At 45.3% G+C, this 16,979-nt stretch overlaps 1 protein-coding gene across 6 annotated transcripts in view; it reads left to right on the top strand.

Annotated features, from left to right (window-relative positions):
* Nucleotides 1-13,121: 13,121 nt before the first annotated feature.
* Nucleotides 13,122-16,979, top strand: part of ABLIM3 (actin binding LIM protein family member 3) — a 117,129-nt gene continuing 113,271 nt past the window's right edge. For all 6 annotated transcript variants that reach the window (XM_017531347.2, XM_017531346.2, XM_017531345.2 and 3 more), the window contains exons 1-2: nt 13,122-13,298; nt 13,652-13,751. In XM_017531347.2, the coding sequence (XP_017386836.1) occupies nt 13,739-13,751 (13 nt within the window). In that variant the 5' untranslated portion in view covers nt 13,122-13,298; nt 13,652-13,738. The remainder of the gene's footprint in view (nt 13,299-13,651; nt 13,752-16,979) is intronic.

Here is a 16,979-nt window from a genome sequence, read left to right as displayed (position 1 = left end):
TTCCATTTGACCCAGCAATCCCATTACTGGGTATATATCCAAAGGATTATAAATTGTTCTACTATAAGGGCACATGCACACGAATGTTCATTGCAGCACAGTTTACAATAGCAAAGACCAGGAACCAACCCAAATGCCCATCGATGATAGACTGGACAGGGAAAATGTGGCGCATATACACCATGGAATATTATGCAGCCATCAAAAACGATGAGTTCGTGTTCTTTGTAGGGACATGGATGAAACTGGAAGCCATCATTCTTAGCAAACTGACACAGGAGCAGAAAATCAAACACCGCATGTTCTCACTCATAGGCGGGTGTTGAACAATGAGAACACATGGACACAGGGAGGGGAGCACTACACAATGGGGTCTGTTGGAGGGAAATAGGGGAGGGACAGAAGGAGGTGGGGAGCTGGGCGGGGATGGCATGGGGAGAAATGCCAGATATAGGTGAGGGGGAGGAAGGCAGCACATCACACTGCCATGTGTGTACTTATGCAACAATCTTGCATGTTCTTCACATGTACCCCAAAACCTAAAATGCAATTTAAAAAAAAAATAAGGTGTAAGCAGAGAAGGGGAAGGAGAAATGCATGGCTAAGTGCAAAGTGTCAGAGGTGCTCGTGGAAGGGAGGCTGGGGCCTGTCTCTCTAGGCTGTGGTATCACCAGTTGCCCACCCCAAGTACTATGTCCACAGTGTCTTGGAAAGTAGAGGAAGGAAGTCAAGTAATATTATATTTTCTGCAACAAGCATATTCCAATAACTTGAGATTCCACATCTCCCATTGCCTCCTCGTGACCCCCACAGAGCACTGTCAGCTGATTACAGCCCCTGTGGGGTGCTGTCGGCATCATCCTCCAAGAATGCCATTACCTGCAGACATGGCCTCTGCACTGTCTTCTCCATGGTCGCACGTCTCTTCCCAGCACATGTTCTCTGTAGAGAGCCAGCCGCTTAGAGAGTCCCTCCCGATTCTTACTTTTTGAAGCTGCACTCTGCTGCCCACACAGACTACCTAACAGCAGATCACAGAGAGAGACACATACCTTCCAACCTGACCCCCACCCTGTCCTTGGACTTGTCTTCCAGTCTGCACAGGAAAATGGACAAGATAAACTATTGGCTGATAAGGAAGCAAAAATATTGCCCCTAATTCAGTGTGCTCTTTCCTCTTAATAATAAACTAGATTATTAGATTTGGAGTCAGAGCTCTCCATTCCACTTCTGGTTCTGTAAGTTTCAAGATATATTGCCTTAGGCATATTTACTCCTATGTAGGAAAATATTACTATTAAATGTGGAATTAAAAGGCCTACCTCACAGAATAACCATGAGGATTACAAGAGGCATTTACAAGTGCTTGGGTTTTGTTATTAACATTGGTGTGTGAGCATGATTGCATTCCAGTCTGCTGGCTTCAGGTGCCATCGTTCATCTGAACTTTGCAGAATGAGGAGGAGAAAGAGGTGCCTAGGATAGCAGAATGTGCCCAACACCCACCACAGAGGTAAAATCTCAGTTCCAGCCAGGGAGTGTACACAGAAATACCTCCCAGTAAAACCAGATCTGCCTGTCCTCAGAGAACATCACAAGGATTCCTTTCGGTTGCCTCACACCAAGAGCAACCTGGCTGCATTTTTTTGCCTCTTGCTCCTCAACTGGCTGGCATTTTCTATAGACTTGAGTTTTAAAAGCTGTTTACTTAGAAACAAAAAAATGAAGTTATATACTCAATTTTGCCTTTATAATATTTGGCTTCATTATCTAATAATCTTTTTATTTTTTTTTTTTGAGTTGGAGTCTCACTCTGTCTCCCAGAGGCTGGAGTGCAGTGGCGTGATCTTAGCTCACTGCAACCTCCACCTACCCAGTTCAAGTAAGCAATTCTCTTGTCTCAGTCTCCTGAGTAGCTGGGATTACAGGTGTGTGCCACCACACCCGGCTAATTTCTGTGTTTTTAATAGAGACTGGGTTTCACCATACTGGTCAGGCTGGTCTCGAACTCCTGACCTCAGGTGATTCACCCACCTCAGCCTCTCAAAGTGCTGGGATTACAGGCATGAGCCAGCAACCCCAGCCTAATAATCTAGTTTAATGATTTTAAAATAGGTGTCTATCTCATTCTTTTTCCTGTGTGTCTTTATTGACAAATTCAATGGGTGGCCTTGAGCAAATCAAACATTTCCCCCCTTCGATTGCTTCCTGATTTCTTACATGATGTAGCTTTGAGTCCCTGTACTATTTTGATCTTGCTCCTCTGATGACCTTGGCAGCAGTCCAGGTAGATGGTGTTTAATACACAACTGGAAGGTACCGGCCCTTACTTGTTTCACTCCCTATCCTATTTTAGGCCACATCCACATCAGCCAGCAAGTCAGGAAATGGTCATAGGACCACACTTTGAAAACACACATGGACCAGTGAAACTGAATGCATTTGCAAATCACCTGGGCGCATTTAACAAAACACAGATTATCAGACCTTTCTCAACCAGTGAATCAGAATCCCTGAAGGTAGGATCCCTGGAAATTTTATTCATACTTCCTAGGTGATTCTAATTAGCTGAAATATTGGCAAACACTACCTCACAGTTTCCTTTCACAGGGATGGCAGACAAGGCATAGGATTCAGGGGTCTTCAATGCCAGAGTTTCCTTTCTTAATCATCCCAACCTTCTTTACACTTTCACTCCAAGCCAGCAGGGGGCAGCATCTGCAGGGCATTTGGACTACAGAGAAGATCGTCTGCAGTGATCTTTAATTACAAATTACCTTTAATTTGTAATTAAAAATACCTGTACAAATAACCTTTAATTGTACAGAAAGTCCCTGTCCAAAGTCACTGATTCATTGCATCCGTGCACCATGCCTGCAAAGTAGGTGTTGGTCCACCTTCGTGTACAGGAGAAACATGTCTGAGAGAAGTCAAGTGACATCTCTAAAGCCTTATTTCTAATAATTGGCAGTGATGGGGTTTCTCACACATTCCAGGAGGGGAATGGACAGAGGAAGAATTACACATAGTAGCTTCATATTTTAAAACTTATGAGAGAACACACAGACATACACACACACACACACAGACACCACAGCACAACCTTTACACCCACACCTCACTTCCACCTTCAACAACCCTGCCTAATTATACAGTCCAAGATGCTTCCAACCTACACAGAACCACATTCTTATAGAGGTTATGCAAACAAGTGAAGCAAACTTGTCATCCACACACTTACATGCACAATCAGCAAAAGTGAGAGAACCGTTTAAATACCACAGGCTAGTTCTCAGTTCTTAAAGTGCATGTTAATACCATAGACTACTACATTTCAAACCTCAAAGTACAAACAAGCCACCTGAGACTCTTACTAAAATGCAGACTCTGATTCTGCAGGACTGGGGCAGGGCCTGAGTTTCTGCATTTTTTAGCAAGCTCCCATGTGACATAATGGCAGCTAGTCCATGAAGCATACTTTGAGTTGTAAGGCCAAAGCCTATGTCAGCATCCAGCCTCTGCCGTTTCTCTCCCTGGATGCAGGCATGAGATGAGAACAGCGGAGGGCAGACCACTCCGTTTCTTGCCTTTTATTAAGTGAGTATCTCTCCCTGTGGAGGATAATTCTAAAGTTTAAAGACACATATTGTTCATCCATGGCCCCTAAACCATACCCATTGTTCAAATTCATACTCACCTGAAGAAACAGTGACCATTCCATAGCTCCAGATTTCTTAGTCATTCCAAGAATTGTTTTAACTAAGTGAGATTTTGAGCTTCTGGCTCCCGATATGTGAGTCTCACATATGCAACACTATCATTGCCTTAGAGCATGAGGAAGCATTTTTGTGTTTTGTTTCATTTTAATTTTATTCACTGGATTCCAGTGGTTTTCAACTATGGAAGATTTTTGCCTGCCTAGGGGACATTTGGCAATATCTGGAGACAATTCTGGTTGTCACAACCGACTACTAACTTCTAGTGGGTAGAGGCCAGCATCCCTGGGACAGGCATAGGTAGGGGCCGGCGTCTCTGGGATGAGGCATAGGTAGGGGCCAGCGTCTCTTGGATGAGGCATAGGTAGAGGCCGGCGTCTCTGGGACAGGCATAGTTAAAGGCCGGCATCTCGGGCCTCTACCCAGTAGAGCATCCCACAATGCATGGGACAACACCCACAACAATGACGTGTCCTGCCCAAAAGGTCAATGATGCCATTGCTGAGAAATCCTACTGTCTTCTAGTCAACTCATAATCAACAATATCTTTGGCAAGTTACTGATTGCTTTTTAAAGATATTTCCACATGTCAGGGTAAGAAAAGAATTATAGGTAGCCATTCAAAACAGAAACCACTGAGGTCTTGCTTTCCATTGGCAGAAAAGTTTAGTGGTCAAGGAGCCAATGACTGGGTTTGAGTGCCAGTTCTCCCACTGACAAGGTGGATGGAATTGGACATGTTTCTCTAGGTCTCTCAGCTTTGATTTCTACAAGCAACAAATGACTACAAGCCCAACAAGAGCAGGGACCTTCTCTGGGGCAGCAAAGTATGTACATTCTCCTAGCACCTAATAAGCACTTGTGTATATATCAATGAAACAAGCGACGCCTGACTTACAACATAAGTTTTTCAATCTGATGGCGAGTACTGCTTTTTAAATATTGATTAGAGACTTGAATTTCAGGGATTACTGTTACTAGCTGTGCCTTACCCTGGCAGAGCAGAACTTGCACTCCGGGATATGTATAGGATCCTGTACTGTGCACATAGCAGTATACAGTGGTGGGAAAGACTGAGCTTTCAAATCTTTGCTTTCAAATCTTAGCACCCCCCCAACATGAGCTGAAACATTTGACTTACCCTCTGTACATCTCAGTTTCTTCATTTGAAAAATGGGGATTATAATAATTCTTATCTCACAGGGCTCTTGGAAGAATCAAAATTAAACAAGATAATGTATGCAAAGCCCTTTGCACAGTGCCTGGCACACAGCACACGCTTCGTAAAAGAAGTCTTTATCTTGATTTTGGCCTCCAGCCCCCAAATCAAGGGCACCTGATCAGTTACCTCTCGAAAGAGAGGTAGCAACACAGTGCTGAAACCAGACCCTGGCCCCAGAGACCAAGCTGACCCAGCTCCTTTCTGTTGGATGGAAAGTCAGGAGCTTACCCTCCTCACCAGGGGTTTGGAAATAAGTATTCCATGCTCTTCTGCATACCTGCTTTGTCATACTTGGAATACAGCCCAAATGAGGAGATGCTTAGCATGTTCATTCTACTAGAAGGCCAAAGGACACTAAAAAAGGTGTCAACGCTGAAAATTGTTTGGAAAGCAAAGAAAGAAGTGAGGAAAGAAAACTGCGGCCTTTGATTCAATCATGAATTTTGCATAAAGGGCTCTGCATTACAGTGCACCAGAGACCATACCGCCACATGCTTCACGTTCCATTTTTTATGAGAAAGAGGAAAATGGGGGAAATTTTCAAACCGACATTAGGAGAGTACTCAAGAAAGTAAGTTCACACATATGTCTTGATTTGAGCATGTAGACCCGAGCCATTTATATTTCATAGCATAGTAAAAGCTTAGAAGCATCTAGTCCAATCCCTTTATCTTCCAGGTGAGCAAGCTGAAGCACCTGGGAATGAGGTAACAAGTTGCACACCTCCAGCCTCGTAGTGACTGACTTAGGAGGAAGAGCCATGGGTCTTGTCTTTTTGTCGAATCCCCTCTGACTCCTGGACTATAGGACTAAAAGGAAACATGGAGTTGTTCTGCTTCAAGGGCACTCTTCTCTCTGGGCTTGTGAAGTTCATTCATTTTCTCCAGCAATACTTATGAGCACTTATTATGTGCCAGATGCCATTCTTATACTTGAGCACACAGCAAGTTCTGGATAGAAGAACAGAACAGATGCCTGCTCCCTTTGCACACACATTCCAGTAGGCGATGTCAATTAACAAGTGCACAAATTAGCTGGGTGTGGTGGCACATGCCTGTAATCCCAGCTACTCAGGAGGCTAAGGCAGGAGAATCACTTGAACCCAGGAGTCGGAGGCTGCAGTGAGCTGAGATCACGCCATTGCACTCCAGCCTGGACAATAACAGCAAAACTCTGTCTCAAAAGAAAAAAAAAGAAAACAAGTGCACAAATAAATGGCACAGCGCAAGTTCAGATAGCATTCTGTGCTCTGAGGAAAATAAAATAGATCATTGTGACAGGTACTGAGGGGGAAAGGACAATTGGGAATGCCTCTCCAGGAGGGAACATTCACTAGAGCTCAGACCTGAACGATGAGAAGGAGCCAATCATGTGGAATTCAGAAGGAAGAGGTTCAGGTCAGAAGGAACAGCTCCTGTGAACACCCTAGACAAGCTCAGGATGCAATGTGCGCAGAAAGGAACAGAGTGGGCAAGGGGGAGGTGCTAGAAGGGGAGGTCAGAGCGGTGGGCAGAGGCAGGATGCCGAGGTTGCAGGGACTTGCCCTGGAGCCTCTGGAAGGTAGAAACAGGACTGAGATCAGAACTGGAGCCTCCAGGCTCATAAGTGTTGCGGCTCTGTGTCAGTCATGGTGTGCACGCTCTTCCGTCCTGGAGAGCTTATGCTGAGTCACCAGGTCAGTTATGGGAGATGCCACACCGGCCTCTGGACATGTTGTCCTCACACTCAACACGTGGCCAGGGACAAGCTCTCAAAGGCCAAGGGAGCCCCCAGGAGCAGAGTGACCAGACAGTATTGAGATGAAGAGTGGCTCCCTCCTTTTCCTTTAGCCACCATGACTCATACAAGCTTAGTCAGTCATGAATCAGCCCTACCGGCCCAGAAGAAGGGCTCAATAGGGTCTAAGGCTAATTTTAAAATCATTATTATTAATGTTTAATTATACAAGAACTTATTAATACATTTTCCTGGTTTAAAAAATAAATACATAGAATAAAACATGGTTCCTACAGCTAATGTTCCCGTAGACTCCTCTCCAATCCTATCATCTTATCGGTACCCCCAACCTCTATCTCACTATTAGTATAGCCTTCCCGACCATTTCTTATTCCATAAAAGGCATCCCTCACCAGGCAATAAGTCTTGAATAGTCCAGGTTCCTAGATAAATACCCACCCCATTTTGTAAATTGCTGTGTAATATTCCTCAGTAAAATATGCCACAGTTTATCTCCCTGGGAATTGTAGTTCAGACTGTTCCCAGTCTTATTTATTACAAAAAAAATGTTGAAATAAAATTTCCTTTTGGTACATTTTTGTGAGTGTATCACTAGAGTAGATGGGAGACTTTCCTCTTAGGTGTAATTCACAAATGTAGACCTAATCGATCATGGGAATTTCTAAACACTGAGTGGTTGTCTAGAGGCGGGAAACTTGTCTTTATTTTTACTGCCATCGTGGACTCCCTGCATGATTTTACCCAATTCCCAACTCCTTTGGGACTCTGTGCAAGGGGAAACTTAGTTTTGATGTACTCTAAGAACTCTTACAGTTCTTGTCTCCTACAACTCTAAGATTTGGAATATTAAACTTGTGGGGTTCTCTCCCAAGTAGAGGGTTGATTCTCATTCCAAGGTTATAGGGCACTTGCAGGAAGGCATTGCTGTGGGTTGCAACACATCAAGATCACACTGTAGGCAGCAGAACGTACTGTACTGGTGTTCCTGGGGAAATGACTAGCATACACATAGCCACTGATTTCTGCCTGCCCTTTTCCATGCCCTTCCTGGATATTAGCGGATATGATGTCACCTTGTGTAAATTCTGTATAAATGCCTGAGCCTGAACCCATAATTTACAATGAGATATAACCACAACCTGCTTGGCACAGACTTAAGTTTACAAAGCACACAGTTTCTCATGATATTCCTAGAACAATCCTGAGATATATTCCATGAAAAGATAATTATGATATATAACAATGTACAGGGAATATCATTATTCATTACAGCTTAGTAGACTGAAACAAAAGAATGAATTGGTTACCCAAGGTCACATAGCTAGGAAGTAAGGGCAAACCTGGAGCCCAGATGTTCTGATTCTGAGCTCTTTTCTCTTGCACAAGGCAGCAATGGACTTCACTGTCGTGTGGCTGTGAACCCATTTGTAATTATTAATAACTGGGAGAGACATGCATCCTCAGCAAATGCTAAAGGATTTATTGGAAGACCATATACAGAGACAAAATTTGGGTCTTAAAAAACCAAGTAAATAGAAAGAGGACCAAACATTGGAGAAGAGGGCATGGGAATTAATTAGCTGAACTCCAAGCTGAAATGAATAAGCCCATGTTGTCTGAAAGGCTTTTACTCCACAAGTTAATGAAAGATCTGTTCAGGATGCTTTAGCTAGACTGGTCATGGAAAGGAAGGCCTTTCTAGAACAGAGACAACTAAGGTAAGATCTAGAGAATAACGAGGTTCCAGCTGTTATCCTAGATTCCTATACCTGGTTTGCTCTGAGTTCAAGGTTCCCAAGAGGGACAAACTCACCGGAAGGCCAGCAAATTTCCTCTGCTCAGGAAGCCAAAGGGGGATGGGGTGGGGGCATGGGATAGAGTGAGCCTTCTCAATGCTTGACCTGGGTAGTCAGTGCTAGAGGAACTCTGAGGACAGAGTCAAGAAGATGGAACTTAAAGGAATCTTGAAGAAATAACCAGCTTTATTCAAGGGAAACCTTTATTCAAGGTGGGCACTACAAGCAGGAGAAGTGAAGGCGGAAAAGAAAAAGTGGGTCAATAATGAGTAATTCATAAAACCTGTCAAGGGACAAGATTTCAATGGCCAAGGGAGCTCCCAGGAGCACAGTGAGCCCCTCAATAGTTAATCTGTAAAATGGAACAGTAGGATAGAATGTTCCCTGACATCTTTTATAGATGGTTCTACCATTAAAATTAAAAACAGCCCAGGAAGGTCAGCCAAGGGAGTGGTAGCACTGAGTCCAGTTTTCAGATCTCCCAAATTCCTATCCAGATCTAGCTCCACCCTAGCTCCTTCCTTCTGCTGGAAGAGTCACCATCAGGAAGGAGGTTTGCGCTGCAGCCAGATGTGAGTGTGAGGCCTCAGCAGAACACCATGGTGGGGCCATCTGCCTGGAGCTCCCCTGCAGCCCATGCTGCAGCCCCCGGCACTCTGATCTCAAAGCCAGTTCCTTTATTCCCCCCAGAAACTTCCCAAAGATGTTGGGAGCCACTTTGATTTTTGTTTTATTTTGTTTTCTTAACATTTCCCCCACAAAACAATGTGAGGAACAAGAAGAAAAGCATGGCTCGGTCACAAAGCTATTTCAACCAGAAAAACAGGTCTGAGTCCTGTCAACTCCACCTAGGTTTGAGGGATCCCCCAGAGAGCCAGAGAGGAAAGGGGAAAGAAACGCAGAGAGCTTCATGCAAAGCACCATTCCCTGTGGGAAGTCCGCTCTGCCTTCAGGGCCTGGGGCTCAGCACAAACCGGTGGTGTCCCCAGGGGAACGAAGGTCCCCACACCAACTAAGAAGGTGGTCAGATCTGCCAAACTTCAAACTTGGTTCAACTGCTCTGTGCTTAGAACCAAGAACACTAGAGAGAAAGGAACTGCAGGCATCATCTAGTCTAATCCTTCAACAGCATTTGCCCTCATATATACATCACCTTTAAAAACATACTGTATATATTTTCTGTAATTTTCTTCTTATTTAATCACATGCTATGAAAACCCTCCCCCATAATTACACATAGATCTGTCTCATGTTGCTAGCAACTGCATATTACTTCTCAAAACTGAAAAAAACAAGTAGTCACCTTTGGTGAGATACTCAGATAGTCTAAAGAAGGCAAGAAGAAACTATGGAACCACAAGCCCCCTCTCCACCACTCCCACATCTTATAGACTAGAAAAACTTTGCATTCAAAGTTTTTTGTACATATTCAAGTGAGCATTTATTTGTAAGTGACAGGAGCAAAATGCGGAGGAAGCAGAGATGCAACTGGACTGGAATGAGAGAAAGGCAACTGGAGAAAAAAGTTAGGGGCTGAGAGTTGCCTTAGTCATTAACAGCAATGAGAATCAGGGAGCAGAAAGCAAGGAGAGCGCGAGATGACCCCAGTTAGGGACAGGGGGTCAGACAAGATGGGAGCTCTTTGTGGAGAGGAAAAGCCCACTAATGGCAGCCCAGCAGCAGCCCGTGAGGGGCGAGGCCATGGCCATGGGTGAAGCTGGCCCCAAAACTTTTCCCCTTTCCCCTCAAAGAAGTTGGAAGGTCTGTCTCCCAATGATTTTGCCACATGGTTTTCAACACCCGGAGCCTTTGCCAGTTTCCTGGTGAGGCTTGTTTATCTCTATTGTGGAGTCTTAACGTTAAAAACAAACTTCCAAACAAAGGGATCTTCTGCTCTGTGGGTCTCAGCTCCAGCCTCCTGCAAAGACAGGGCCAACAACACTGATCTCCTGATGACTTTCACAGCCAAATCCACAGAGAATCCCACCCCCAGCTTCCTCCTGCGTCTTTCCCGCTGCCTCTGATTGTTGTGAACATCCTCAAGGGCAGAGCCTTTTTAGCTTATTTTAACCCCTTTTTTCCTATCCTTATAAACTATGCAGAGAAAATAAGACTGTTCCCCCAGCAGATGCTATCTGGGCTTTACAAAGTGGTCCAAGACCCAATGATCTCTTCTAAGAGCTGAATTCTTCGGCATCTAGCTGGATATATTATCAAAGAGAACCCCAGACAAGAAGAATTCATCAATTAGTCTCCATTAGTTAGAAAACGTTCAGCCATGGTTTCATGGCCACCACTCTGTGGAAGAGCCTACCAGGTTTCCATAAGTAGGAAAGGACAGCATTGTCACTGAGGGCAGGTGTAAGTGAGGGGTGATACTAATAATTCGCATGCATCAAGCCTTCATTTGTCATGCATTACACTAAGTACTTGCATACACACAACAATCCGAAAGGTAGGCATTGTACCCTTGTACAGATGGAAATTTTGAGGCTTATAGAGGCTATCTTCCCCAAAGTGAGACTACTAGAAAGTTATGAAGCTGGGATTAAAAGTCAGAAAGGCTGGAAACGGCACCTGCTTTCCCCAGGACACCATCGGGTTTAGCTAATTTATGTTTTGCTCAGTTAATTGTCTCCCTGCTGCCCTAGAACTGGATTTATGCTTATGAGGGTGGAGTTCTTTTTATTTCTTTATTTTTTTATTTTTTCTGCAATCATCCATTATTGGGTAGAGCTCTTGTCTGTCCTGTTCTCCACAGTATCCCCAGAAGCCAGCCCTGGGCATACCACAAAGTAGACACTCAATAAATAATTGCTGAGTGAATGAACTAATGAATCAATATTGAGCTTTTATTTGACTATGTCCTATAATTTGAAATTTTCTGAACATTGAGGCTTTGGGTGATAACTAAATATGTTCATGGACAACAACTGTTAATTTTACATGTCTAAGTTATCTGAACTTTCTCTCAGAAAAATATATTTTTCCAAGCATTAGAACCTAGTAAGTTACCTGCAACTTGGGAATTGAATAAGGAAATTCCATCTTATAATGTAGGGGACACATAAAGTGAAATAATTTAAATATTTGCTAATCACTTATGTTCTCAAAGCTATTTTAGGCCTCTGCCCTTTTCAATAGCAAAGAGCTATGAATCACCTGGGATGCTTGTTTCAAATGCTGTGTAAGGGAGTCCAGAGTCTGAGAATGTGCATTTTTGGAGGTATCTCAGGTGTCTGTTACATATACAAAATTTTGAGAATGTCTGTGAGGATGTTAGGACTATTTTTACCTCCACCCCATTGGACAAAATTCCTAACAGGCTATCAAATCTGTTTCAAATCCATTGATCCTTCGGTTTACCTAAAGATTCTTTAATGGTAATCACCTCTTGGGGTCATGAGCCATATCAAATTTATCAATTTCTTCCTGCCTGTGTAAGGTAGAAACATTGTGCTTACCTAAATGGTATTCTTTCCCCAATTTTAATAGGGCAGCTACCCCATCTTACACTAACATCCCAGACCCTAGCCACTCTCACATAGGATTAAGCTAGAAGTGAGAAGATGTGGTCCAGTTCTGCCACAAGATGCTGTGTGTCCTAGGGCAGGTTGCCCAGCCTCTCTGACCCACTGTTTCCTTGTCTAAGCTGGGGCTGTGAGTGTTCACAGCCTTTTGAGTCTGCACATGCTCTAATTGGAGTCACACTATAGACAAGGATCATGTGTCCTCTCAGTCTTGTTTTTCAGCACTCAAAAGTCATGCTTCTATGATCATGAATTAGGTTCAAAAAGTGACAGAGTAAGCAGTCACAGGAATGTCAAGAGCCCTACCCCACTGAATCAATTATGACCTAAAAACTTTGGAATATAAACTTCTAAAATACACACCTATAAGATATAATTACAAAAAAAAAAAAAAAAAAAAAAAAAACTTGGGGAAATAGTTGATTGACCATACGAAAACTGGCGTGGACCTGTGAGACAACATACCTGCTGTTCTCCTCAGATTGGGAAGTGTTTCAGGGCGGGGTGCCTAGGCAGTCTACTCTTAGGGCTGTGTAATATTAAACCCAGAAAATGTCTGGGTTGCTCTGTCGACAAATATTTATTGGTAGCTACTACATGCCTGGCCCTGTAGGTGAACCCTACTGACAGACCCATTCATTCATGGAGCTAACATTCTCGTGGAGAAGAGAGGTGATAAACAATTCTAATGATGAGTCGGTGATAGGGGATAAAGGGAATCAGTGAGGGAACAGGGGACATAGGCTGGGAGGCTGGAGGAGCCCCTTATTGTCTCAACCACTTGTCCGGACGCCACATTCACAGTTGCGGAAGACGAGGCAGCGACGGTAGTGACCGCCTCAAGCCTAGACTGCACCAAGCTTGGCAGCAGCAGGGCCAGATGGAAACTGTCTTCCTGCAAAGCCAGGCTTTCCTTCACGGCCCCCGCAATGATGTTTCTTTCCCTGCCATTGTCGAGCCCTTAGACCTCAGGATCAAGGGAGGGAAAACAAGCGCTCAAGCACCCCCTCGTTGGTCCCAGGACACAGGGTCCCGTCCATCCCCCATCGCACCCCAGGGCCCAGGCAGAAGCCCGGCGGGGCGGGGCCTCGGACACGCGCCGGTGCGTCCAGCAGGTGGCAGCAGCGAGCGGCCGCGCCCCCCGCGCTGCCAACCCGCGAGCCCGCATCATGGATGTCGAGCTCTCCTATTTCGCATTGCTCGCCCTGGAATTCGAGACCCCAGACGAGGACCAGGATTCATGAATCGGCCGCAGGGGCCGGGGCAGGGGCCTCTGGCTCCCGACACTGGCCGAGAGGTGGGTTCCGGGGCGGGTCGCTGCTCCCTGAGGCCGGGCGGGGACGCGCTGCCCCCGCCCTGCCTCCCTGTGGTCCACACCCCCTTTGGGCTCCGGAGCCGCTGGGCAGGAATAGTGCGGGGTGCGCGCGAGCAGGCGCTGCCAACCCCACTTCTGCCCGGGATTCAGATCTGAGGAGCAGGAGGACGGGGCGCCGGTGTCCTGCCCCCTCCTCCTCCTTGCTCTCACCTGCGCGTATTAGTCCACGCGCCTTCAAGGCCAGTGGCTACAGCCCAGAGAGAGAAGGGACCGCAGTGGGAGAGAGAGCACCTGAGGATACAGAGCTGGCACTGGACTGCCTTTTCACCCCCCAGGTGATGAGTGAGGTTCGAAGGACGGAAGATTTAAAAAGCAGCCGGGGCCTCCGTATTGAATGAAAGACCCAGTGCAGAGACATCACCATGAACACTAGCAGTAAGTGGATCCTCCTCTCCTTTGCCATGGGAACAGGGGTGGGGGCGGGAGGTGCGGGATCCTGCGCTCGGGCCGCCTGGAAGGAGGAAGGAAGCCTGACATCTCTGGACACATGACCGTCAGGCTCCTTTCTGGTGCTTTCTGTGCTTCTTGGCAGAGGGAAAGCTTTATGACTCTGGCTTTCGTGATCATTTTGCCAATATCTTATCAGCGGCGCCGGTTGCCTCTGCTGGGAAGGCTGCTTGTCTCCTTCTAGCACTGCCTGGGAAGGCCTAGGAAGCAGTGTGTGGCCATTGTCTGACTGTGGGGGCTCTGAGGAGACCTCCCTGTACATATCTGGAAAACCATGGAGGTCCCTGCCTGCCTCAGAGGTGGCAAGAGCAGGGAGGCTGGCCTGTGGGCAGGCGGGTGGGTAGGTGGGTGTGGGCTGGCAGTGGGCTGGGAATACACAGTTTGATAAACAAATCATCCCCAGGCCACCTTTGGATCTGGAGATGGTGAAAGCTCCCGTGTGCCTGCAGCCCGGTGGGCCCAGGGCTGGTTCCTGCGTTCCTGCAGGCTCGTTAGCTATCCTTGAGAACAAGAGGACAGGAACAGTCCTTTGGCCAAGAGCTCCAACATGCCAGAGGCAACAACTGCTTGCAAAGCCAGGACCAGATATTTTGTTGCCAGGTTGGGCCTCAGCTACTGAGAATGCAGTCCGAAACACGAGAAGGCACAGTCTGTTTCTCTTCAGTGTAGTCCCTTTAGCCGTGGGCACAGCAGAGGTGTTGTGACCTGGGAGGGCACGTCTCTGTTCCAGACTCACTTTCCTGCCCTCTTGTCAGCTTGACCTGCCTAGGTCATTCCAGCATCGCTTGGGGCTGTTGAACCAGAGAACCCCTACACACAGTCACTCCTCTGGGTCTACGACTTTGTTGTCAGTCCCCTCTCTGCATCTCAGACTGCTCATCTGTACAATGAGAGGGGTCGAATTAGAAAGCCTTCTAATCTAAGAATCTACAAGATCTTTTCTTAAAAAGCTAGAGCCAAGCAGCAAGGCCAGAACTGTCAAGACCTTATTGAAACTATCCAGCCAAAACCTGCTATTTTCTCACATACCCCACCCCACCCCCACCTCCATTTCAAGACTGCTGGCATAGAAAAGAGAAAAAAAACAAAGCAAAAGCTACTGAGATGAAAATGAAATATATTTATTTACTACATATTTGTATGACTCATCTCTCTTCTGTCTTCCTTTGTGTATTACATGTCGATGCTAAGCAAGTGAGTGTGGCTGGACTCCCTCTGCCTCTTACAGCCAAAGAATTTTGCCTTTTGATTTTGACAGGCTGAAATGGTGTTTTGGCTTCATACTGGGCTTAGGAAAAGAGCAAAATCCTGTAGCCCCTATCATCTAGTGGGTCACATGTTTGCATTTGCATGTTTTCAGGCAAATAAAGATGTGAGTTGTCTGTCACTTCTCACTATCTCTAGGAAAAAAATGTATTTATGAGAGTCCTTTCCCACTAAGTGACAGAAGAGAAAGATGGCTCATCTATTTTTCAAGAAACTAAGACAAGAAACAAGCAACTGACTCTGCCCTTTTCTCTCCCTGGAATGCTAAGGAACTCACGTCCTATTAGCAATACTGAGTATTCCCGAAAGAAGGAAACACAGACTGTCTTTCTTTAAAAGAAAAAAGAAATAACCAATAGAGCTGAATATGGCAGAAGATGAGGACTGGCAAAAATGCCACTACTTTTTCTAAGCAGGGGGAGCGTGTGTATTTTGCAGTAGTGGAAAATGAACAGAGGGGAATGGCTCGGCAGCCTTGGAAGCCCCAGGTTCCCCCTAAGAGGAAGTGCTTCTCTAAACAGACACCTGGGGGACACAGCAAGCCCAAAGCTTTGGGGGCTTAACTCTATCATCATGGACGTACCTCCCAAACCCAAAAGTCTGCAAGCGCAGAGAACAGACATCAGCCCTCATAAGAAAAGGAGTAGCAGAGTCATAGGGCGATACGGATAGGGCATTGGCAGGGAGTCCTTGGGTGATCTGACTGAGCAAAAAAGCTCCCCGTGGATGTGTGAAATTCTTAACTTGATCCTCATGCCTGATATTTTCCCTAATAGAAACTCTTGCTTAGTTTTTCTTTCACTTTTATTAATTTAGTCTCACTCTCTACCAGCCACCGTGCTAAGCACTCCCCTGAGCTCACCAGACTGTCCCACCAAACCTGTGAGATGGGTATTTATTAGCGGTGCCGGTAAAATTGGGTAAAATTTCACCAATTTTATGGGCGAAAATTTGAAGCTGTGCTCAGAAACGTTGTAGCTAATGCTCAGTGGCTTCTTCAAGTCATGCATTTTATTGTTGGATTGTGAAAGCTACTTGGATATATAACACGTCTGACACTGAGTACAACTCCTAATCAATGGTTCAAATGTCGACGCTGAAATAGAGGCAAAGTGTGAAATTACAGTCATCCCTTTGTACACGTGGGGATTGGTAAAATTGTGCATACTCAAGTCCTGCAGCTGGCCCTGTGGAACCGGCTTATACGAAGAGTTAGCCCTCTGTGTAGGCAGGTCTCAAATTCTGCAAATACTGTATTTTGTTTTAAATTGCAACTTTTATTTTAGATTCAGAAGGTACATGTGCAGGTTTTGTTACATGAGTATATTGCATGATGCTGAGCTTTGAGATACACGTGTTTCTATGACCCAGGTTCAGAACATAGTACCCAATGGTTTTTTAACTCTTGCTCCCCTCCCTCCCTTCCCCGTCTAGTAGTCCCCAGTGTCTATTGTTGCCATCTTTATGTCTGAGTACTCAGTGTTTAGCTCCCACTTATAAGTGAGAATGTATGGTATTTGGTTTTATGTTCCTGAATTAATTTACTTAGGATAATGCCCTGCAGCTGTATCCACGTTGCTGCAAAAGACATAATTTTGTTCTTTTTATGGGTGTGTAGTATTCCATGGTGTATATGTACTACATTTTCTTTACCCAGTTTACTGTTGATAGACACCTAGGTTGATTCCATATCTTTATTATTGTGAATAGTGCTGCACATGAGTATGTGTGTCTTTTTGGCAGGACAATTTATTTTCTTTTGGATATATACCCAGTACTGGGATTGCTAGGTCAAATGGTATTTCTGTTTTAAGTTCTTTGAGAAATCTCCAAACTGCTTTTCACAGTGGCTGAACTAATTTACTTTTTTGGCCACTTGTATGTCTTTTT

The sequence above is a fragment of the Cebus imitator genome, unplaced genomic scaffold (genome assembly GCF_001604975.1).
Source record: "Cebus imitator isolate Cc_AM_T3 unplaced genomic scaffold, Cebus_imitator-1.0 Scaffold71, whole genome shotgun sequence".
Taxonomy (NCBI): domain Eukaryota; kingdom Metazoa; phylum Chordata; class Mammalia; order Primates; family Cebidae; genus Cebus; species Cebus imitator.
This window is presented reverse-complemented; position numbering and strand designations above follow the sequence as displayed.